The sequence below is a fragment of the Erythrolamprus reginae genome, chromosome 2 (assembly GCF_031021105.1).
Source record: "Erythrolamprus reginae isolate rEryReg1 chromosome 2, rEryReg1.hap1, whole genome shotgun sequence".
NCBI classification, from domain to species: domain Eukaryota; kingdom Metazoa; phylum Chordata; class Lepidosauria; order Squamata; family Dipsadidae; genus Erythrolamprus; species Erythrolamprus reginae.
Window position 1 is genome coordinate 331,959,677 of NC_091951.1, and position 25,538 is coordinate 331,985,214.

Genomic DNA, 25,538 nt, shown 5'->3' on the forward strand with positions numbered 1-25,538 from the left:
CTCTAACAATAAATAAATAAATCCACAAATTTTTTTTAACATTATTTCGTCCCAACCCACATCCACGTGGATCAGGATGAAATAAGGTTTTAAAAAATTGTGGATGGCTGCTGTACTGTATCATTGGGCAGACTGAAGTTTCCTGCTGCATAAGTAGCTGTACCTGAGGAGCGCTTTTGGGAGAGAACGCAAAAGGGAAGCAATCAGAGGTTCGAGTTCAAATGGACCCATATTGATGTGGGAGATGTTCTTGTTGCACTCATTTTTTTTTTTTTGAATTGTTGTGAGCCGCCCCGAGTTTGCGGAGAGGGGCGGCATATAAATCCAATAAACCTAACCTAACCATTATTCTCCACTTTTGTAAAATCAAATTGTGAGGTGCCTAAGTTTTCTGAAATTGAATAAGAACTGTAAAAACGTTATATAAATTTCCAACCATTTGCTACTTTTCTTTTTCATTAGGGGAGTTTTATGTTTCACAAATTCAGACCAGTGGATCAGCTAAGACATCTCTTTGTGTGCAATGCAGGAGGGGATGGAGAAGATATTGAAAGATTTTTTAAACTTCATCCAGTAAGAATTCTTAATTTCCTTTCTTAGCCAATTTGCACATCACTGTTAATTGTTCACAAGAGCTTGTGTTCTGTCCTGGAGCTTAACATTGGCCACTCACCTGATATTTGCTACAGTAGCTGGTTTAGTAATCATAGTTCTGACCTTCAGTCCTAATAGCTAACTTGGTACATGAAAACAGTTTATGTTTTCTTTATCTGCTAAACATTAAATGCCCAGTAGCTTTCACTTCTCCCTAAGCCATACTTAGGGAATATATAAAGAAGATATGTACAGAAGATATGAATTGTGATTTAGAGATTACAATGGTTGGTTTATGCATTTACACATATCAAATAAATAAGTGACTGAAGTCACAAAATAATGAAAAAAGTATGTTCATGTGAAGCAAGAGAGTGTTTTAGCAGACTTCAATTTATTCCTATACTATAAAACCTGGGCTTGCGCTGAGAATATCGGAGTTTAGTCCACCATGATATACAAGATTAAAAACAGTGTTATGTTTTCTACAATATTTTTAATTTGTAAGCCCAGTTGAATGTTACATTTCTTATTAAAGAAAATAATACTATGTTATCACAATACAGTGTTCCCTCACTTTTCGTGAGGGATGCGTTCCGAGACCGCCCGCGAAAGTCGAATTTCCATGAAGTAGAGATGCGGAAGTAAATACACTATTTTTGGCTATGGACATTATCACAAGCCTTCCCTTAACACTTTAAACCCCTAAATTGCGATTTTCCATTCCCTTAGCAATCATTTAGATTATTACTCATCATGTTTATTTATTAAAGGTTATTAAAAAAAATATTTATTAAAGGTGGACGAATGTTTGGCGATGACATATGACGTCATTGGGCAGGAAAAACCGTGGTATGGGGGGGGGGAACGCGAAGTATTTTTTAATTAAAGTTCGAACCCGCGAAAATCGAGGGAACACTGTAGTGGCCAGTTAAACATTTCTTACAAGATTGAAGATGAATATTAGTCTCCTTTGTAGACATAATTTAACATAATTAAAAGTGTGGCATTTAATTATCCATTATAGATTCATTTATTTTTATCCCAATATACCATAATTACAATAAAATGTTTTATGAAATATGTTGCACAGCTGGATGAACAACCAGGTAACTGGTCACAAATGTTAGCAAGAATCCTATTATTTATACCACTGATGAGAAAAGTTTCATCTTGTACTCCAATGTCACTGAGTCCCACTGAAGTTATTTGGAATTCAAATGTATGGGTTATTTTTGTTGTTTAAACTTGTATGCAGTCAATGACTCAGGGCGGCTTACAGTAATCAAAGTAATGATCAGTGTGTTGAACCTAAGGGCTGACATTCTTCATCACCAAAGGCCTGAGTGTAGGCTATTTCTTACCAACCAAAATCTCTCTTAATTCTTAACATAACTATTATATGAAGATAGACTTATCGTTTAATCTTATTACTTACTGGTGATTTTTTGCAGGTAGAACAAGCTTGTGCTACTTGCCTAATCCTTGCCTGCTCTTCTGCTGCTTGTGATAGAGAAGTATCTGGCTGGGCTACTCGAGCATTTTTCAGGTAAAGAATAGTTAACATACAGTATATATGCAGTAAAACGAGAGATGATAGTTAATCTGTTATATCACATAAAAATGGATTGCTTTGAATTCTAGCTGGGGTATAATATTTTGGTGGTAGATTCCTCGTGCTGTTTCTTTTCTTTTTTGGTACCCTTCTCAGGGACCTGGGGGCTTTTTTGTTGGAGGCCCGCTGATAGTTAATGCCAGAGCTTATATCCTGCTCAAAAAAATAAATAAAGGGAACAATCAAATAACATATCCTACATCTGAATGAAATATTCTCATTGAGTACTTTGTTCCCTACAAAGTTGAATGTGCACCACAGCATGTGAAATTGATTGTCAATCAGTGTTGCTTCCTAAGTGGACAGTTTGATTTCACAGAAGTTTGACTTACTTGGAGTTATTTTGTGCTGTTTAAGTGTTCCCTTTATTTTTTATTTTTTTTGAACAGTGTATAATAACTACAATTGCCTTCAAAACTTGAAGGAAGCAAAAGCATTCATAGTATGACTTTGCAAACAGTCTGGGAGAGGATGGGGAAGTACAGTGTTCCCTCAATTTTCGCGGGGGATGAGTTCTGAGACTGCCCGCGAAAGTCGAATTTCCGCGAAGTAGAGATGCGAAAGTAAATACAGTATTTTTGGCTATAAACAGTATCACAAGCCTTCCCTTAACACTTTAAACCCCTAAATTGCAATTTCCCATTGCCTTAGCAACCATTTAGATTATTACTCACCATGTTTATTTATTAAAGTTTATTAAAAATATATTTATTAAAGGCGGACGAAAGTTTGGTGATGACATGACGTCATCGGGCGGGGAAAAACCCACGAAGTATTTTTTAATTAATATTTTTGAAAAACCGTAGTATAGACTTTTTGCGAAATTCGAACCCGCGAAAATCGAGGGAACACTGTATTTCTCATTTCGGTGTGCTTCTGCTATCATGACCCTATGGTTTGGGAAGGTAGTGGTGATGATCCTTTGTAATAGCCATACCAGGCATCCTGCTCTACGGATGGCAAGTGTTTATACCCAAGGTTGGGGCTGTTGCTGATACACCTGTACTTCTTAATATCATTAAATGTTGGGATTCCCCTGAGCCTTCCATTCTCTTCAGTATGGGAATATAGTATGGCTCAGAAATCAATGGTTTCCATGGCAGCTGTGGATTTTTCTCAGTGCAGACTGGTCCCCAACCATACCCACTTTCACTAGATGACAATCTTTAGGTCAGAATAGATGGCCTGATCTGAAAGATGTGAATATCAGATCTTCATCATTGCCGCATAGTCAGTCTATAACAGAGGTCTTAAAACTTGGCAACTTTAAGACATGTGGACTTCAACTCCCAGAAATCTCCCAGAGAATTCTGGGAGTTGAAGTCCACAAGTGTTAAAGTTGCCAAGTTTGGGGACCCCTGGCCTATAGCTACTCACCACTACTGATCTCAGTAGAGATGGCAGACTGATTAAGATGGTCCACTATAGATGTCTAAAGCAGGGGTGTCAAACTCGATTTCATTGAGAGCCGCATCAGGGTTGTGTTTGATCTTAAGGGACCAGGGAGGGGACATGGCCAGCTCGACATCACTTGTGTCAGGATGCCTTTGGTGGCCCTAGCATTGTGCCAGGAAAAATGGGCTTCTAAGCTCCGTTTCCAGCTGTGACGGCCTCCTGCAACATTCTGCCAATGAAAACAGAGCACGGGGAGGGACATACATGGCCTTTGCGAGCTCCATTTTCAGCTGGGATGACCTACTGCAGTGATGGCGGGGCTTTCCCCCCCTCGGGTGCCGAAAGAGCATGCACGGGTGCTATCGTGCATGCGCGAGTGCCCACACACATAGTTCAATCCCTGGGGAGGGCAAAAACAGGTTCCCCCACCCCCTGGAGGCTGGAAACAGCCTGTTTCCCAACTTCTGGTATATTTCTATTTATATTATTATTGTAAGCCGCCCTGAGTCCTTTGGGATTGGGCGGCATAGAAGTCAGATCCGACAGAAAAAACATATAGCCCCTCCCTGGTACAAAGCTGAAGGGATCAGATCCTGTGGCCTAGAGGTTAATTCTTGGCGTTACAAGGCAGAAGCCACAGGATCAAATCCCAGTAAGGGTATGGCTAGCTGATGAGGCCAGAACAAGGGTGAAATAGTGCTATCCTAGTCTCCCTTAATTTTAAAAATTCAGCAAAAATATGTGAAAAAACACACACACACAGATACACACGATGGTTTTCTAATGTGCTTTTTGATTTAACTGCATCACATTTGTTTCATTTTGATGGTATTAATAGGTGGTAGAAATAGGTTGCATTGTTATGAGTTTGCATCTAATCAATTACAGATATGGTGGTGAAGCACAAATGCGGTTCCCCTCTAGTCTGCCACCTCCAAGCAATGTCGGGACAGCATTAGGCTCTCCTCTTCTACCCGGTAAGTGTTGAATGTGATTTATGCTCTTTTCATGTTCGTGTTGTGCCTCTTTATCTCTTGTTGGGAGTTTCTATTTTTAAATCTTATATTTTACAGCATCTTGTATTTCTCTTGTTTTTAAGCATCAAGAATGCTTGATTTCAGAATCCATTTATTCTTGTTCAGTTTTGAAAAAAAGGATGAATTCTCTGCCACCTTTAAAGAAGAAGCAATAAGCAATGCTTGTTTGGCTAGAAAAACTGAAGCTTAAATTCATTTTTCTTTCTCTCTTAACACGTCTACTTACATACCTTCTCCATACAAGCATTGAAAAAGGAAAAGCAACAGATTTGTACAAATAGAACTTTCCTCTTCATTTCTGTTTCTTTCCTACATGCCGTGCAAAGACAGATTTTTTTTCCTTCTGTCTTTATTTTAGGCATCTCTTTAAACTTTGGAAACACTGTCTAGGAACAGTGCTTTCATGGTGGTAATTTGGGCATAAGGAATAATTAGCTTTCTCAAAAGAGAAGAGTGCTTTTCAAAACACCTCTCTCTCTCTCTCTCTCTCTCTCTCTCTCTCTCTCTCTCTCTCTCTCACACACACACACACACACACACACACATATCCTGAAATTTATTAGAGTTACAGTGGTACCTCATGATACGAACATAATTGGTTCCAGGAGGAGGTTCGTAAGGTGAAAAGTTCGTAAGACGAAACAATGTTTCCCATAGGAATCAATGTAAAAGCAAATAATGAGTGCAAATCCTTCAGGAAAATCCCAAACTTTAGAAGGGAGGCGAACAGAGGGCAGGGAGGAGCAGCTAAAGGGGGCAGGTGGAAGAAGCAAGGCTAAGCTAAAGGGTGAGTGGGAAGGAAGAAAGGCAAGGGGGGCGCCCCTCCCTTTTCTTTCTTCAAAAGACACTCTTTCAGTGCCTGTGGCTGTTCTCTGCGAAGTCTTTCCTCCTCCAAGCCGCCCCTCCCTTTTCTTTCTTCAAAAGACACCCTTTGCTGTTCTCTGCAAAGTCTTTTCTCCTCCAAGCTGCCCTCCCTTTTCTTTCTTCAAAAGACACCCTTTGCTGTTCTCTGCAAAGTCTTTCCTCCTCCAAGCCGCCCCTCCCTTTTCTTTCTTCAAAAGACACCCTTTGCTGTTCTCTGAAAAGTCTTTCCTCCTCCAAGCTGCCCCTCCCTTTTCTTTCTTCAAAAGACACCCTTTCAGTGCCTGCAAGCACGCTGTTCTACTTTTGTTAATGGAAAGTCTTTCCCCCTCCAAGCCGCCCCTCCCTTTTCTTTCTTCAAAAAAGGGGGAAAAAAGAAACCCTTTCAGCCCAGCAGCAGCGGCTTGGGTTCGTAAGGTGAAAATAGTTCGGAAGAAGAGGCAAAAAAATCTTAAACACCGGGTTCGTATCTTGAAAAGTTCGTTAGAAGAGGCGTTCATAAGATGAGGTACCACTGTATATTCATATGTCTGACAGAAAGTGATTTCCTTCTGATTTTTATGCATTAGGTTCACCTCTGCCTCCTGGTAGCCCCTACTCTAATCCAAGCTTTTTGGCAACACCCGCACCAGGTATTTTCTTTTATTCTTCAACAAATAACTTCTTTCAGTTTATTGAAACATATTACGTGCGTGTATAACTTAGCATATAATTAAGATCAAACTGTACCATTGAACAATGGGTTAATATTTCAGGTTTGCAGCCTCCTGCCATGTCCACTCCAGTATTTCCTGCAGGGGGTCATATGACTCATCCTGGCGCTTCAATGGGTGGAGTGGTGTGTCCGGAGATAGTGTATTCTGGAAAGCACAATGGTGTCTGCTTATACTTTTCCCGAATAATAGGGTGAGTGTATCTTTCTTTCAAAATCTAATTCCTATAAAGTCCTACATGGCTTAGGACCAGGTTACTTACGGCAGTGTTTCCCAACCTTGGCAACTTGAAGGTATTTGGACTTCAACTCCCAGAATTCCCCAGCCAGCGAATGCTGGCTGGGGAATTCTGGGAGTTGAAGTCCAGATACCTTCAAGTTGCCAAGGTTGGGAAACACTGACTTACGGGACCGTCTCCTGCCTCATGAATCCCAGGTACTGGTCAGGTCCTACAGAGTCGGCCTTCTCCAGTGTTCTGTGCACGGCCCTCGAAACAAACCCACCAACTCAGCTAAACAGTGTTCTGTGCACGGCCCTCGAAACAAATCCACCAACTCAAAAATCTCTTATTTTATGATAAAATCAAACTCTTTATTTGATAAGAGCACACATTATGAAAAGCAGATTTTGAACGACAAGGAAAAAGGAGTTATTTTTCTCTTCAGAGTTAAATATCAACAATGTCCAGGAAAGGTGTCAAACTCGGCCTAATCAGCATTCCTTAGATCAGTGTTTTTCAGACATGGTCAGGTGTGCCGCGAAGCTCAGAGAAAGAAAACAAGAGAGAAAGAAAGAGAAGGAGAAAGAAAACAAGAGAGAAAGCAAGCAAGAGAGAGAAAGAAAGAAAGAGAAAGAGAACAAGAGAGAAAGAAAGCAAGAGAGAGAGCAAGAGAGAGAAAGAAAGAAAGCAAGAGAGAGGGAGAAAGAGAGGGAGGGAAGGTGGGAGAGAGAAAGAAATAGAGGGAGGGAGGCAGAGAGAAAGAGAGCAAAAAAGAGGAAAGAAGGAAGAGAAAGAGAGGGATGGAGAGAGAGAAAAAAAGAGGAAGGGAGAGAAAGAGGGAGAGAGAAATAGAGCAAAAGGGAGGAAGAGAGAGAATTTTTTCGTCCAATATTTTTTTAGCCGCCCCCCCCCCCCCCCACTCAATGTTCCCCATGGTTTTGTAAATGTCACTGCCTTAGATAACAAGTCCATTTAACATTTAAGCATATGAATTAGCTCACCGAAGTCCCGGGCAAAAATAATCCAGCAGAGAATGTCTTTTATTGAGTTGAATTTTATTGAAATAATGGTTTTAGAGCCTTGTTCAATCACACCCCCAGTCTCGCATCTCTTCCATTGAACGACGTTGAAACTCCACACCCAATTTCCCAAAATCCTTTGCCTTTATACTGCCTGGAAGTGACATCACACCCCAAAGAGACTAAGACTGAATCCCTTTAATATGCAACTCCTCCTGCTTTCTCAGCAATCTCTTATATTGAGGGTCTATCCACTAACTTTCCATCCAATGTCTTCCTCATTCTCGGACTGGGACCACTCCCCCATTGTTCTATCAGCGCCCTCTAGTGGTTCCTCAGGCTCACCCAGGTCACTTTTTCCCTCACTATGGCTCTCTGAAATCAGCTGGCAACCCCCCTTGGTCCAGGGTATCCGGAGGGAGCTGGCTCCACCTCCTCAGAATCTGACATGACCTGAGGTGGACAAGGAGCAGTTACAACAAACAGTGCCACCTGGCGGGACCTAGGAGTAGAGCCTTCTTTGTGGCAGCTCCGGCCCTCCAGAGATTCGTTCCCCTACCCCTGCACCCTCCCGGCCTTTCATAAGGTTTTAAAGACTCACCTCTGCCGCCAGGCTTGGGGCCGTTGAGCATCCGACGGGCCACATGTATGATTGTAATGAAATGAATGTGGATGATTGTTTTCTTAAAATCGGGGGGGTTTAGATTAGATTTAGATTACTTTTAATGTTTGGATTTCTTACGGAGAAAGGCGGCCTAGAAATCCAAATTAAATAAATAAATATGCAAAACTCACTCTATCGAGACAGGATATTCCACCAACAGCAGAACTTTGTGTTTTTCATCTAGATTGTATTGATCTGGCTGTTCTGAGGATGGTCCGCTAGCTTTCTAGAAATAATCTGGCTTGTGGCCTTCCAGGTGTGGAAGAGTCTTTCCTTGAAACAGTGAGTTTTGCACCCAGTGCGCAGACTAACTGGATTGTCGTAGTTACAGTTAGTGGTAGCAATCCGCCTCACAGAGGCCTATTAGATCGCACAGAATCGGCCTCCTCCAGGTCCCGTCGACTAAACAGTGTAGGTTGCTGGGACTGCAGGGGAGGGCCTTTTCTGTTGCTGCCCCAGCTCTATGGAACCAACTCCTCCCCCCCCCCCCGGTGTTTGCATTGGTCCCATTCTACTGGCTTTTCGAAAAGCTGTTAAAACCTGGCTTTGTCGACAGTCCTGGGGGCTGTGAAGTTTAACATCAGACGTGCCCAAATTATGTTTGTTTGGTATGTATATTGTTAGATTGGTTTCAGGGTTTATAATGGGTTGTTAGGGTCATAAGCCGCCCTGAGTCCTACGGGATTGGGCAGCATAGAAGTTGAATAAATTAAATTAAATTAAATTCCACTATCCATATTTAAATTTAAGGATGATGGAGGTATACAATAAAGTCCATTTTAGTTAAAAGCATACATTTCCAGTCTTCGTGAGGCTGGGCAGGGAGAATATGGCCCAAAGTGTCATGACACTTCAATAGATTACATTATTTTTGGCTATTTTATCTCCTTGTCAGACATTGTAATTAATAAAGAGTCTGAAAAATAAAAATGTTTTCATTTAGCAGGCATATCAAGTCTTTAGAGATGATTTATTTTTAGGCTTAAGCAAGAGAACCATCCTCTGCTACCATGTCACGGTTTGTGAGTGATTAAAGTCTATTAGAACCTTAACCCCGCGGAGTCGATGGATAAAAGCCTTTAGTCATTTGTTCAAACAAGATATATTGTAAAAATAGAAAATAAAACCTGTCTCGAGGGACAACTCAAATATACGTCTTTACATAATGGAGGATAGAGAGAGAAGAAGGTGAGGAATGAAGAAGAAGGAAGTGAGCTGGCAGGATATTACATCATAATAGGAGGATCTTAATAAAGCACACACAGTTAACTCTTTCATTACTGAATGTCTCTGAGAGGCTGTCAATATTCAGTGTGACAGTATTGGCTCACTGTTCTTTAATGAAAAAAATGCTGAAGATACATTATTGTTTTTCTGGTTTTTTTACAAAAAAAGAGCTTTAACGGTTTTGAACCTGTCCGTACATTTTTCTTCTACTGCGCAAGATACCTTTCAGTGGAAGTTTCAATATGTTACTGTGATGTGATTAAAAAAAATAATTCTCCAAACTTGATTTTAATATTTCAATTACAACGGTTCATTGAAATTATATGAAGAAAATCCAAGTTTTGCTTAGTTATTGTTATGACACAGGTCGCTTAGGCTGGGCAGAGGGCAGGCTACGATAGGAGCCCTTTATTGCTCTGTTAGACTCCATAACAAATGGTCTTACAGTGACCATTAAGGCTTTACCCCTGAAGTCAGCCACCCACAGTCCAACAAATAAAAACCAATGAGCAACAAAATCAATTTTCAAAGGCAGAGAGGAAGTCCAAAGATAAGGGGCAAGCTCACGGGGCAAAGTCCAGAATCCAAGTCCACAAGGCAAAAGGCAAGTCCACAAGGCAAGACACAGACAGAAACGAGTCAAGGCTGAGTTTTTTCCAAAGTCATCACCATTGAACAATAGTCATCTGGTATGCTCTATAACAACAACACTTGGTGAGAGAAATTCCAGTCCCAATTGCCTTTCTAATTTAAGGACGACCTGTAATATAATAATATAGTTTGTCCATGGATTTGGTAATGAAAGAGGAACTAGTGCATATATTGCAAATTGGTTATCTTTTGGAGTAAAAGGAAAACGCCCACCCTATATAGTGTAAGAAATTTGTAAATTTTGAAAAAAAAACCTTTTCAAATGAAAAACTGTCAAATACATATACAGAATTTGTTATAGATCAGTGGTTGTCAACCTGGGGGTTGGGACCCCTTTGGGGGCCGAACAGCCATTTCACATGGGTCTCCTAAGACCTTGGGAAAAGACAAATTTCCCATGGTTTTAAGGACTAAAGCTATTCTGGTGCCTTGGAACATATTTTTACAATCCGACCAATCAGGCGTTTATAGTGGGGGTGTCCCTCTGACTTCCTGCCAATCAGCTTAAAGCTCTGTTGGGAGAATTGGCACTAGACTTATGGTTGGGGATCACCACAACATGAGGAACTGTATTAAGGGGTCACGACATTAGAAAGGTTGAGAACCACTGTTATAGATGAATGCACAAGTGTTTTGTCCAATGGAAGTATTACAAAAAAAACCCTCCATATATTACATATAAAATAAACTTGTGTGTGTTGTAAACTGGTGGTAGGGTTGGTATGCATAACATGAAAATTTGCCTAGTAGATTTCTGACAGCATTTAAAGGTGAATTGTATTTTCCTGCTTTCCAGAAACATTTGGGATGGAAGTATAGTCGTGGAGAGAGTTTTCAAGAGTGGCAATCGAGAAGCTGTAGCGGTAAGCGATGATGGGCATTAATACATGCTATTCAGAATTTTTAGTAAGGGTTTTATTGTGATATGCAAAATGTTTTAATCTTTATATGGGCTTGATCACAGTCACGCTGTATATTGACAGCCCCTCAGAGACATTTAGTAATGAAACAGTTAACTAATGTGTGCCTTATTAGATCCTCCTCTTATGATGTAATATCCTGCCAATCTCACTCAACTTCCTCCTTCTTCTTCACTCCTCCATTCCCTTCTTCTCCAAGAATCTCCATGATGTAAGACGTATATGTTATGTTGTCCCTCGAGACAATCTTTTATTTGTTTATTTCCATTTTTTAAAATAAATATCTTGTTTGAACAAATGACTAAGTCTTTTATCCATCGACCTCCGCGGGGTTAAGGTCCTAACAGACTTTAACTTTTTCTACAAACCGCGACAATTTTAATTGATGGCTGGAGTGCACTGACCGCTATTTAATATCAGTTTGAATGTGATTGGTTAATTCTGAACATAGCCACATCCCTACTTATAAGAGCATGTGAATACTCAGGCAATTACATTATTCTATTTTTTTATTTTTTCCCACTAAACAATTTCAGTTCGTTTTTCAATTAAATGGTTCAATTTGTATGTTATACTAAAGATTAAAAGAGTTCTGAAGTGATTTATCTTGGTCTGGCATTTTAAGAAAGGTATCTTGATTTTCTATTTCCATTGTATATTAAAGCCCTGCTTGGAAAAAGCAGAAGGGTACATTTATTTGTGGCAGGGGTCAGCAACCTTAAACACTCAAAGAGCCACAAAGGTCCTAACTTGAAGCCCCCCCCCCCCATTCATTTCTGGAGCCAACAGGAAGTCCGGTTCCTTCCACCATAGAGTCACCTCCTAGAGTGGCATCCTTTTTCTTCTACCTCACCTAACCAAAAGATCTATCAATTGTGGAGCCAACCAGCGACAGGAAGTCACATCATAAGATTGAAAGAACCACAAGCAGCTCCAGAACTGCAGGTTGCTGATGCCTGGTCTAGACTCTAGAGTATATGGCCAAGGGTATGATAAAAGGGGTAATTTGGGCCTAAGCCTTTGCCTTTCTCTCTCTCTCATTTAGGTTGAAAGCAGTGTTCCTCCACAACTGTTAGAATCAGTACTACAGGAATTAAAAGGGCTGCAAGAATTTTTGGATAGGAATTCCCATTTTGCCACAATAGGTTCTCTTAGAAATCCCAGGTAGGATGATTTTCATTCATCGCAATAGATTTCAAAGCTGTTAAGTTAACTGTTCTTTTTAATAAGTATTTCTGTTTCTGAAGCTGATTTGTTTCCATAACTTTTCAAATGAATGTATACCTTTTAGTTCCAGCTGTAATTACAATAAACTAATTCTGATAAATATTTCTAAGCAATTTGGAGAGTGAACAGAGAAAGCTCTGTTCTTGCTGTTTGCTAGTTTTGCCGTTCAGGGCTTGCTGTAAAAATGTCGTAGGGACTAAAAGCTGTCCCAACCTGTTATTTTCAACATTTGTTGGCACTGATACTGACATCATTCCTAGCCATTGAGATGTTAAACCTATGTCTGCTCCATTTGTTCATTGCAATTTTAGCATGCTGTTTACATGGTTGCATTTGTTTTCTTTCCAAAGTTTCATCAACCCAGCTAACCTGCAGCAGCGTTTACTTGGAGTGATGCAGTATGAGGTTGGAAGTTCTCAACAAATGCAGCAAGAGGTTCAGAGGAAGTTTCATGGTAAACTTTGATTTTGGCACTACAATATTTTTTTGTCGGGTAGAACAGTTAAGAGGAAAAAATATCTTCATTGCCTTGATGAAAAATAGTTTATTTATTTATTTATTAGATTTGTATGCCGCCCCTCTCTGTAGACTAGGGGCGGCTAACAACAATAATAAAACAGCATATGACAAATCTAATATTTAAAATAATTTTAAAATCCTTATTAAAAACCAAACATACACACAAACATACCATGCATAAATTGTATAGGCCTAGAGGGAAAGGAATATCTCAATTCCCCCATGCCTGACGACAGAGGTGGGTTTTAAGAAGCTTACGAACGGCAAGGAGGATGGGGAGGCAATTCTGATCTCTGGGGGGAGCTGGTTCCAGAGGGTAGGGGCCACCACAGAGAAGGCTCTTCCCCTGGGTCCCGCCAAACGACATTGTTTAGTCGACGGGACCCGGAGAAGGCCAACTCTGTGGGACCTAACTGGTCGCTGGGATTTGTGCGGCAGAAGGCGGTCCTGGAGATATTCTGGTCCAATGCCATGAAGGGCTTTATAGTTCATAACCAACACTTTGAATTGTGACCGGAAACTGACCGGCAATCAATGCAGACTGCGGAGTGTTGGTGTAACATGGGCATACCTAGGGAAGCCCATGATTGCTCTCGCAGCTGCATTCTGCACGATCTGAAGTTTTCTAACACTTTTCAAAGGTAGCCCCATGTAGAGAGCGTTATAGTAGTCGAGCCTCGAGGTGATGAGGGCATGAGTGCCTGTGAGCAGTGACTCCCGGTCCAGGTAGGGCCGCAACTGGTGCACCAGGCAAACCTGTGCAAACACCCCCCTCGTCACAGCTGAAAGATGTTTCTCTAATGTGAGCTGTGGATCGAGGAGGACGCCCAAGTTGTGGACCCTCTCTGAGGGGATCAATGATTTCCCCCCCCCTCCCCCTCAGGGTGATGGACGGACAGATGGGATTGTCCTTGGGAGGCAAAACCCACAGCCACTCCGTCTTATCAGGGTTGAGTTTGAGTCTGTTGACACCCATCCAGACCCCAACAGCCTCCAGGCACCGGCACATCACATCCACTGCTTCGTTGACTGGACATGGGGTGGAGATGTACAACTGGGTATCATCTGCGTACTGATGATACCTCACCCCATGCCCCTGGATGATCTCGCCCAGCGGTTTCATGTAGATATTAAATAGCAGGGGGAGCACCCCACAAGGGAGAAGGTCAGAGGAACTCCTCCACTGTAAACGCCTGATTGGTCAGATTGTAAAAATAGGTTCCAAGGCGCCAGAATAGAAGCTTTAGTTCCTAACACCATTTTTATCTTTTCCCATGGTCTTAGGCAACCCCTGTGAAACGGTCCTTAGACCTCCAGGTTGAGAACCACTGAACCTAAACTAAATAAATTTCCCTCAAGGCTGCTCATCCTCAGCAACCTTTTAAAATGTGTGGACTTAAGTCCTCAGAATTCCTTAGCCAGTCATTTATTTTATTTATTATTTTATTAATCAGATTTGTATGCCGCCCCTCTCCGCAGACTCGGGGCGGCTCACAGCAATAATAATACAATGTAAACTAGTCATGTTGGCTAGGGAATTCTGGAAGATGAAGTCCACACATTTTAACGTTTCTGAGGTTGTGAAACATTGCCTTAAATCAGTGATTTTCAACCTTTTTGGAGCCACGGCAGATTTTTTACATTTACAAAATCCTGGGGCACACCACCAACCAAAATGACACAAAATGACACTCTAACACAATACATATACATATAGTTAATAATATAGTTTATAAATGTATGTATGTATGTATTGATTGATTGATTGATTGATTGATTGATTGGATATGCTCACTTAGTGTGAAACCTGGGCCTGTTTCGATGAACACAAAAGGGATATCCTGGCAGGAATGGTAGTTTGGGGACCTATGTTTAATTTCCCCACGGCACACCTGACCATGTCTCACGGCACACTAGTGTGCCGCGGCACACTGGTTGAAAAACACAGCCTTAAATGATGGACGATTCCCCTTCGGCAAAACTGAATGAGCATGGAGACCCAAAGAGTTTGTGGGTTTCTTGGAAAGGATTATACCACAAGAAAACAAAAACAAAAAAATGACAATCCGTGTTTTCATTTTACAGCAGAAGCACAGTTATCTGAGAAATCTTCCCTACAGAGCATTCAACAGCTGGTGCGAAAAACTTGCCAAGCACTGGCCCTGTGGAAGCTTCTTTGTGAACATCAGTTCAATATTATTGTAGGTGAGCTACCTAAGGTATGTAACAGCTACATTTCTTTTTCTGTGGTTTTTCATATTAGAGTAGCACAAAGCCATTTTAAACATCTAGGTAAGTTTTCAGAATGTATTTTAAAGCAGTGATTTTCATCCTTTTTTGAGCCGCGGCACATTTTTTACATTTACAAAATCCTTGGGCACACCACCAACCAAAATGACACAAAATGACACACTAAGACAGTACATATTATACATATTATCCCCCCCCTTGTTTGTTTGTTTGTTTGTTTGTTTGTTTGTGTGTGTGTGTATACACACACCCTTGAACCATTCCCAAAAACAGGTGAGGGCTGGGGAGTTTTCCTCTCTTATTCTTTGGGTGCTTTTTATCATATGCTTTAAATCAAGAGTCACTTCTCTCTCTTTTTTTCTCTCTCTCTCTTTCCTCTCATTCTCTGCCTCAATCAATCATTTTCTCATTTCTCTTTTTTTCTACCCTTTCTTCTCGTTTCTCTCTCTCCCTTCCTCTCCTTCTCTCTCTTGCTTTCTTTCTCTCTCATTCTCTCTCTTGCTTTCTTTCTCTCTATTGCTTTCTTTCTCTCTCTTGTTTTCTTTCTCTTTCTTTCTCTCTCCCCCTCTCTCTTGCTTTCTTTCTTTCTCTCACTCTCTTTCTCTCTCTCTTGCTTTCTTTCTCTTTCTCTCTCTCTTTCTCTCTCCCCTCTCACGGCACACCTGACCATGTTCCGCGGCACACTGGTTGAAAAACACTGTTTTAATATAAATATATTGTATAATATAAATATAAAAGGATGGTGAACAGGCTACGTTAGTTTTTCTGCTAGCATAATTAAACTATAGAAACATAGAAGATTGAAGGCAGAAAAATACCTCATGGTCCATCTAGTCTGCCCTTATTCTATTTCCTGTATTTTATTTTAGGATTGATATATGTTTATCCCAGGAATATTTAAATTCAGTTACTGTGGATTTACCAACCACGTCTGCTGGAAGTTTGCTCCAAGCATCTACTAATCTTTCCGTAAAATAATATTTTCTCACGTTGCTTCTGACCTTCCCCCCAACTAACCTCAGATTGTGCCCCCTTGTTCTTGTGTTCACTTTCCTATTAAAAACCCTTCCCTCCTGAACCTTATTTAACCCTTTAAAATATTTAAATGTTTCGATCATGTCCCCCTTTTCCCTTCTGTTCTCCAGACTATACAGATTGAGTTCATGAAGTCTTTCCTGATAAGTTTTACGTTTAAGACCTTCCACCATTTTTGTAGCCCGTCTTTGGACCCGTTCAATTTTATCAATATCTTTTTGTAGGTGAGGTCTCCAGAACTGAACACAGTATTCCAAATGTGGTCTATGTACATATCTAAGGACAAGATACTATGTGCTGCGAATCATCTTCCTTAAATAGTTTTTCGTAAATACCTTGGGATATCTGTTTAAGGTATGGGGTGTACCAGAAATGTGGTTATGCTTTTTTTTAAAAGGAATTTCAAGAACATCTGAAGATTACGACTTTCAGAGACCTCGTCATTAGAGATAAAGAAATAACTGGAGCCATCATTGCTTCTCTTATCAACTGCTACATCAGAGACCATGCTGCTGTGGATGGCATCAGTTCACATTTACAAGACATTTGTCCGCTACTCTATAGCACAGATGATGCCATCTGTTCTAAGGTATTTGACAGTAAGCTAGTTTGTGCCACCTGATCCAGATTAATAAGAGATTTATCACTGGATGGGATATGCATAAGGCGGAATTTTATGTTATGTTTATTAAAAAGTACTACAAAGTGTTCTGTCGGGCTCTCTGGTAGACTCCTCCCAAAAATTCACAGGTACAAATTTCAGACACACACACGTTTGAAAATTCAAAACAATGTTCTTTATAATGAAAATTCACTTAAGCCAAGCGCTCTTTTGGGATAGCAAAGAGCACTCGTCTCCAAACAAACTGGTAATTTGTACAAGTCCCTTATCAGTTCTGTGATACTTAGCTTGTAGCTGTGAGGCAATTCACAGTCCTTCCTCTTTCACAAAGTGAAACACCCTTTGCCTTGGTTTAATTTCAAAGTGGGGAAAAATCAGCACACAAAAGGTCAAAGTCAGTAAAGCAGTCAAGAAACACAACGATCAGATAATCCTCCATAATGGCCAAACCCACAGGCTGCTATTTATAGCAGCCTCACTAATTACCACAGTCACACCCAACCACAGGTAGCCTCATTTTCTTTTATAATAATCTCTCAGTTGCTGCCTATGCATCGCTCTCCACATGTGTGGCTGTATCATTAACTCTTGTTCTGAATCCAAGGAGGAGCTAGATAATTTATCTCCTTCTGAGCTGTCTGCCACACTCTCCTCCTCCCTGTCACTCATGTCTTCTTGGTCAGAGGAGCCTTCATCAGCAGATTCCACCGGGGTCAAAACAGGCCTGCAGCATGTGGATATCTCCCCCACATCCACAGTCCTTGGGGCAGGAGGTGGGCCAGAGCTAACCACAACACAAAGTAACTTGTTTTTTCATAAAATGCATTCAGTGATAAAGTTGATTAGTAATAATTGAATGTTAAGACATACTTCCTTATCAAAAGATAGTATAGACATTCACTTGTATGTGTCAGAAAACTGTTAGGCCAAAAGGTCACTGAAGGAAAATATTAGATTAGGATGACAAGATATCAGTTTATCATCAAGCTGCTCCGAGTCTTCGGAGAGGGGCGGCATACAAATCTAATAAATAATAATAATAACAACAACTCTTGGAGACTGTCTTTTACAATCCAGCTGATTATTGTAAATCTTTAATCAAGAATAGACACTGCCGAGCATTGACTGGCTAGATTCAGTCACTGATGGTATATCCCCCCAAATGCCTTCCACAAATGACTTTTCCTCTGTAATTCCCAAATCACGGAAGACATGTAGGATATTCTATTGTATTGTAAATTCAACTCAAAATTTACACAATGTACTAATTTGGCCTCTCATAAAGGGATATTAATGGTGTGTGATGCAATTGCCCATAATGTAACTAAATTTTGAAATGAGGATGCAAATAAATATTGTGTAATAACATTGCATTTCTTTGATTCCTTCAAAATTTTATCCTCGCTCCCCTCCCCCTCCTTTAAAAAAAATAGTTTTATGAACTATGTAAAATACTACATATTTATTGAATAATGTATTTATTCCAGGTTCTTTTGCTCGTGAAACAAAGGATCCTGGAATAAATAGGGTGTGAAGTAAGACTAGAGATGATTGGAAAGTAAAACTGAAAATGATCCTAGTAGTGGTATGCCAAGCCATAGGGCCTGTGACTTCTAAGCTGAGAAAATGGAACAACCTACCAGCGGACGTTGTGAACTCCAACACTCTGGACATTTTTAAGAGAAGATTGAACTGACTGTTGTGCTATAGGGTTCCTGCTTGGGCAGGGGGTTGAACTTGATGGCCTTCATGGTCCCTTTCAACTCTAACAATGAATGAATGAATGAATGAATGAATGAATGAATGAATGAATGAATGAATGAATGAATGAATGGCTCTAACAGATCCCAGGAACATCAGAGCGCTCTGTCCAGAAGAGTAAAATGCGAGGAACAGCTAAGATACTACACACACACAACACATACACACACAAACACGGAAAATCCCTCTGCTGCTCAAAAATGAAATTCAACATTTGTATGACAAATACAACTCAAAACAGATAACTTTTAAAATGTAAAATAATGAATGAATGAATGAATGAATGAATGAATGGCTCTAACAGATCCCAGGAACATCAGAGCACTGTCCAGAAGAGTAAAATGCGAGGAACAGCTAAGATACTACACACACACAATACATACACACACAAACACAGAAAATCCCTCTGCTGGTCAAAAATGAAATTCAACATTTGTATGCCAAATACAACTCAAAACAGATAACTTTTAAAATGTAAAATAATGTTTAAATCTCCATTTGATTTTTGTTTTAAATCTTACAGAATAGGACCAGAATCTTCTCTAATAATTTCCTGTGGTGACAAAATTGACTTTCAAGCAAAGGGTTGAAAGACATACAGAATGAAAAATAATGATGTCTGCTTATGTTATTCCAGGCAAATGAACTACTGCAAAGGTCCAGACAAGTTCAGAACAAGTCAGAAAAAGAGAAAATGTTAAGAGAGTCATTGAAAGAATACCAAAAAATTAGCACTCAGGTGGATCTTGCCAACGTCTGTATACAATATAGGCAAGGTAAGGTGCAGTTCTATCTACATCAACATGTTTTCATTGAAGCTATTGCAAGAGTAATAAAATGTGTCAATACGGTTTTGAAAAAGAAAGACTCATATAAATGAATATAGGAAATAATAGTTTGAAAGCTGTAGTTGCAATGCCAGCAAGTAAGTTGGCAAATTTATGTTTGTTTTATTTTTGTCTCTAGTCTTTGTTCTGTATTTGTTTTGTCCTCTTTTTAATGTTAATAATTAATAATTAAAAATTTTTTAAAAAATGTGTCAGTACGGAAACAGATTTACTCAATTAACAAGAGTTTAAAACAACAGAGAACGAAACAGTTGAATTACCGTAGTTTTAAACTGATGAGGCATTTTTCCTAATATCATTTCCTCCCTCTCTTTTTAATTTTAAGTGCGTTTCTATGAGGGTGTGGTAGAACTTTCTCTGACTGCTGCAGAGAAAAAGGATCCGCAGGGGATTGGACTTCATTATTACAAAAACCATGAACCAGAAGAGGATGTTACCGGCTGGCAGGCTTTCCAGGAGAGGTGAGTATTTTGGAAAATAGAAGGGTTCCCTCCCTCCTCAACCCAACCAAACAAAATACTTTCAGCAAAATATTATGGTATCAGGAGCTGGGAATTCTAATATACGGGAGAAACTTTAAACTACTGTAGACCGACATATCACTCCCAAGGATATGTTGCCATCACAAACAGGTTATGTCCAACTTAATTACCACAATTGGAAACAGAATGTCTCTTGCTCGGCAAGGCCATTGTAAACCGAGTCACGCCCAATTTTACACCTTTTTTGTTTGAGATGTTGTTAAGTAAATCACTGCAAATGTTAAAGTGAATCATGTAGCAGTTAAGCAAATAAGATCGCACAGAATCGGCCTTCTCCAGGACCTGTCGACTAAGCAGTGCAGGTTGGCGGGACCGTGGGAGAGGGCCTTCTCTGTTGCTGCCCCAGGTCTATGGAATCAACTCCCCCCCGATGTCCATACTGCTCCCACCCTATTGGCCTTCTGTAAGGCCACAAAGACCTGGCTTTGCCGGCTGGTCTGAGGAGCCATGATCAAGGCCAAATCGTATGAATGATTAGTATGCATGTTGTTGTGATTGGTTAACTTATGGGTTTTTAATTGTTTTGTATTTACATTGTTGTTGTAAGCTGCCCTGAATCCTTGGGATTGGGCGACATAGAAGTCAAAACTGAATGAATGAATGAATGAATGAATGAATGAATGAATGAATGCAGCTTCTCCCCCACTGGCTTTGCTTGTCAGAATCTGATTGGGAAAGTCACGCATGACAATTAACAGGAACCCAAGATGCTGCACCCATCATAAATTCATGTCAAATGCCCAAATTTGATCACATGATTGTAGGGATCCTGTAAATGTAAGGATTATTCACAAGTCACTTTTTTTCAACGCTGTTGAAATTTTGCCTGGTCTCTTAAGGAATGGTTATAAGTTGAGGACTATTTCTTTACCGAATTTATTGAAGGGTGTGTGTTTTTAATTTGCAGTGTAGAACATTGTGCTTTTTATAAACATCCCAGTCCCTACTAATCTTATGCCCAAGTAACATGTCACCTGGAATATGTGTGATTTTAAAATCAGAAAACTTGAAAGCATTGATGTATACTTTCTTTTCCTTTTGAGCAGGTTTGTTTGTTTGTTTGCTTGTTTATTGGATTTATATGCCGCCCCTCTCCAAGGACTCGGGGTGGCTTACAACATATAAAAGGAAGCAATGAAATACAATAGATAAATCCAATTAATTAAAACTAGATAAACTAATCTAAAATCCCCAATTATTATTTTTTTTAAACATACACATTCGGATAACAATCACACATAACATTCGTTGGCCAGGGGTCTAAGATCTAATTGCCCAAAGCCTGGCAGCATAAATGAGTCTTAAGACTTTTGCGGAAGGCGAGGAGGGTGGGGGCAGTGTGGATCTGTGCAGGGAGCTGATTCAAGAGAGCCAGGGCCCCCACAGAGAAGGCTCTTCCCCTAGGCCCCGCCAAGCGACCTTGTCTAGTTGACGGGACTTAGAGAAGGCCGACTGTGGGACCTAATCGGTCGCTGACACTTATACGGCAGAAGGCAGTCTCACAAGTAATCTGGCATGATGCCATGTAGGGCTTGCTTGCTTGCTTGCTTGCTTGCTTGCTTGCTTGCTTGCTTGCTTGCTTGCTTGCTTCCTTCCTTCCTTCCTTCCTTCCTTCCTTCCTTCCTTCATTCATTCATTCATTCATTCATTCATTCGATTTTATGCCGCGTCAACCTTGAGCTGGTGATGACATTTGAACCGCTGACCTCCAGATCTACAGTCAGCTTTAGTAGCCTGCAGTACAGCACTCTACCTGCTGTGCCACCCCGGCCTTTATAGGTCATTGCAACAATTTGAATTGTGTCCAGAAACCAGTTGGCAGCCAATTCAGACCCTGGAGTGTTGTAGAAACATGGGCATGTCTAGGAAAGCCCATGACTGCTCGCACAGTTGCATTTTGCACAATTTGTAGTTTCCAAACACTCTTCAAAGGTAGCCCCATGTAGAGAGCATTGCAGTAGTCAAATCTCGAGGTGATAAGCTTACTCCATTTAGCATCTTTTTACAGGTTAAATTGTTATAAATGCATCACAGACACCCTTCAGGAGTTGGTTAATCAAAGCAAAGCTGCTCCTCAGTCTCCCAGTGTGCCCAAGAAACCAGGCCCTCCTGTTTTGTCCTCCGATCCCAACATGCTGAGCAATGAAGAAGCGGGACATCATGTAAGCACTAGTCAAGTCATTTAATGATCAATTCTTTAAGGTTGAATAGGATTTCTTGGGTCATTGTTTAATATCTTATTTATTTTCCTTATTAATATTGCATACAATATTTTCAGAGATTAATTGGAATATGGAAATATTCAATATTTAATACAGTGCTACCTCTACCTAAGAACGCCTCTACTTACAAACTTTTCTAGATAAGAACCAGGTGTTTAAGATTTTTTTGCCTCTTCTCAAGAACCATTTTCCACTTACAAACCCGAGCCTCTGAAATCATAACCAGAAAAGGCAGGGAGAAGCCTCCGTGGGGCCTTTCTAGGAATCTCTTGGGAGGAAACAGGGCCAGAAAAGGTGGGGAGAAGCTCTGTGGGGCCTCTCTAGGAATCTTCTGGGAGGAAACAGGGCGGGGAAAGGCAGGGAGAAGCCTCTATGGGGCCCCTCTAGGAATTTCCTGGGGGGAAACAGGGCCTCTACCCTTCCTGTGGTTTCCCCAATCGCACACATTATTTGCTTTTACATTGATTCCTATGGGAAAAATTGCTTCTTCTTACAAACTTTTCTACTTAAGAACCTGGTCATGGAATGAATTAAGTTCGTAAGTAGAGGTACCACTGTACCTTTGTAAATGTTGAAGTATTCCGTATTTAAAACTTAAGTATATGCTATTAAGGGTCTTTTTTAATTATTCTAGAGGTGAAGGCATGCTTTACATTTTTTGCAAATTTCACCAATAACTTTTAAAATGCATCTGTCTTCTTGATTCTAGTTTGAACAAATGCTTAAACTGGCCCAACGTTCCACAGACGAACTTTTTAGTATTGCCCTTTATGGCTGGTTGATTCAAGTTGATTTATCAGATAAATTGCTGCAGGTAAGATCACAGAACATCCATAAACATAGTTTCTGCTTCAGTTTCAGAAAAATCACAGATTAAATACAGCAGTGACAAATTGATGAGATTCCTCCCATCATTTCTCTAGGTAAACTCTCCCTTTCTGGAGCCATATCTGGCACGCATGGCCAAAATTGATCAAAACAAAGTTCGCTATATGGATTTGCTATGGAGATTTTTTGAGAAAAGTAGAAGTTTTAGTAATGCAGCCCGGGTGCTCGCAAAATTGGCAGACATGCATAGGTAATATTTATTTATTTATTTATTTATTGGATTTGTATGCCGCCCCTCTCCAGAGACTCGGGGCGGCTAACAGCGACAATAAAACAGTGTACAATAGTAATTTGGTATTGATGATTAAAAATCTATTAATATAAAAACCAAACATATATACATACATACCATGCATAGAATTGTAAAGGCCTATGGGGAAAGAGGATCTCAATTCCCCCATGCCTGGCGGCAGAGGTGGGTTTTAAGTTGTTTACGAAAGGCAAGGAAGGTGAGGGCATTTCTAATCTCTGGGGGGAGCTGGTTCCAGAGGGCCGGGGCCGCCACAGAGAAGGCTCTTCCCCTGGGTCCCGCCAGGCGACATTGCTCAGTTGACGGGACCCGGAGAAAATCCACTCTGTGGGACCTAACTGGTCGCTGGGATTCGTGCAGCAGAAGGCGGTCTCGGAGATAATCTGGTCCGGTACCATGAAGGGCTTTATAGGTCATAACCAACACTTTGAATTGTGACCGGAAACTGATCGGCAACCAATGCAGACTGCGGAGTGTTGGTGTAACATGGGCATATTTGGGAAAGCCCATGATTGCTCTTGCAGCTGCATTCTGCACAATCTGAAGTTTCCGAACATTTTTCTAAGGTAGACCCATGTAGAGAGCGTTACAGTAGTCAAGCCTCGAGGTGATGAGGGCATGAGTGATCGTGAGCAGTGACTTCCGGTCCAAGTAGGGTCGCAACTGGTGCACAAGGCGAACCTGGGCAAACGTATATATAAAATATATCTTTTTGCCTCTCTTTTTGCCATCAATTATGATTGTGTTATTATTATTATTCTATGGATTATTAATTACATGGCTTTTATTATTTAATAGCACTGAAATTTCACTTCAGCAGCGCCTTGAATATATTGCCCGTGCCATCTTGAGTGCTAAGAGCTCAACAACAATATCGCCAATAGCTGCAGATGGGGAGTTTTTACATGAATTGGAAGAAAAAATGGAAGTAAGTAAAAGCTGGTTTGCATCACATTGATGTCAGCTCGAAAGAAGCATGTAATTCTTGTAATTAGAAATGAAAAAGTATGCTTAATCAAAACCTTTCATTAGTGATTACTTTCATTTATTAAAAATAATAATTAAGATAATAGAACTTTATGTGCCTATTGTGCTTTTGTATTGCCTTCTATGTAATAATCAAAATGATGCAGAACAGTAGATTAGATTAGATTAGATTTATTGGATTTATATGTCGCCCCTCTCCGAAAACTCGGGGAGGCTCACAACAAGATAAAAACAATACATAGTAACAAATCCAATACCCACCAATCCAATTACAATTTTAAGCTAAAAATTCATAAAAACAACCCCAGAATATTAAAACACGCATACAATCAATCTAACACCAAAACAACATGGGCAAGGGGGAGATGTTTCAGTTCCCCCATGCCTGACAGCAGAGGTGGGTGTTTGCGAAAGGCAAGGAGGGTGGGGGGCAATCCTAATCTCACGGGGGAGTTGGTTCCAGAGGGTTGGAGCCGCCACAGAGAAGGCTCTTCCCCTGGGTCCCGCCAGACGACATTGTTTAGTCGATGGGACCCGGAGAAGGCCAACTCTGTGGGACCGAACCGGTCGCTGGGATTCGTGCGGCAGAAAGCGGTCCCGGAGATATTCTGGTCCGGTACCATGAAGGGCTTTATAGGTCATAACCAACACTTTGAATTGTGACCGGAAACTGATCGGCAACCAATGCAGACTGCGGAGTGTTGGAGTGATATGGGCATAATTGCTCTTGCAGCTGCATTCTGCACGATCTGAAGTTTCCGAACACTTTTCAAAGGTAGCCCCATGTAGAGAGCGTTACTGTAGTCGAGCCTCGAGGTGATGAGGGCATGAGTGACTGTGAGCAATGACTCCCGGTCCAAGTAGAGCCGCAACTGGCGCACCGGGCGAACCTGGGCAAACGCCCCCCTCGCCACAGCTGAAAGGTGTTTCTCTAATGTGAGCTGTGGATCGAGGAGGACACCCAAGTTGCGGACCCTCTGAGGGGGTCAATAATTCCCCCCCCCAAGGTAATGGATGGACAGATCGAATTGTCCTTGGGAGGCAAGACCCACAGCCACTCCGTCTTGTCTGGATTGAGTTTGAGTTTGTTGACACAAACTGTAATTACTGTAACAGTAATTTCTTAAAGGTGTTTTTTTTTTAATGTGCAAAAGGGAGCGATTCAAATAGAGAACTATTATAAGCACAGTAATTATAAAAGTTTACCCTTAAAGTTTTCATTTAAATATTCTCGTATTTTAAATCAGGTTGCCAGGATACAGTTTCAAATACAAGAAGCCTTACACCACCAGTGTTCTCATCATTCTTCAGTTCAAGATGCCATTTCCCAGTTGGATTCTGAGTTGATGGAAATTAGCAAGGTATCTGAACTTCACCATTCTGGGTTCCAATTCTAAATAACTTGTTTGTTGGAATATATATTTACATCTTAAATCATTTATATTTCATACTTCGAAAACTGCAGCTGGCT

At 40.7% G+C, this 25,538-nt stretch overlaps 1 protein-coding gene across 2 annotated transcripts in view; it reads left to right on the forward strand.

Annotated features, from left to right (window-relative positions):
* Window positions 1-25,538, forward strand: part of NUP155 (nucleoporin 155) — a 51,507-nt gene that overhangs the window by 18,413 nt on the left and 7,556 nt on the right. For both annotated transcript variants that reach the window (XM_070743430.1, XM_070743429.1), the window contains exons 14-30: window positions 463-573; window positions 2,049-2,143; window positions 4,493-4,581; window positions 6,072-6,134; window positions 6,258-6,408; window positions 10,793-10,859; window positions 11,962-12,080; window positions 12,494-12,597; window positions 14,748-14,881; window positions 16,345-16,536; window positions 18,968-19,106; window positions 19,504-19,639; window positions 21,729-21,882; window positions 22,652-22,756; window positions 22,866-23,020; window positions 23,879-24,008; window positions 25,315-25,428. In XM_070743430.1, coding sequence (XP_070599531.1) covers window positions 463-573; window positions 2,049-2,143; window positions 4,493-4,581; window positions 6,072-6,134; window positions 6,258-6,408; window positions 10,793-10,859; window positions 11,962-12,080; window positions 12,494-12,597; window positions 14,748-14,881; window positions 16,345-16,536; window positions 18,968-19,106; window positions 19,504-19,639; window positions 21,729-21,882; window positions 22,652-22,756; window positions 22,866-23,020; window positions 23,879-24,008; window positions 25,315-25,428 — 2,058 coding nt within the window. The remainder of the gene's footprint in view (window positions 1-462; window positions 574-2,048; window positions 2,144-4,492; window positions 4,582-6,071; window positions 6,135-6,257; window positions 6,409-10,792; window positions 10,860-11,961; window positions 12,081-12,493; window positions 12,598-14,747; window positions 14,882-16,344; window positions 16,537-18,967; window positions 19,107-19,503; window positions 19,640-21,728; window positions 21,883-22,651; window positions 22,757-22,865; window positions 23,021-23,878; window positions 24,009-25,314; window positions 25,429-25,538) is intronic.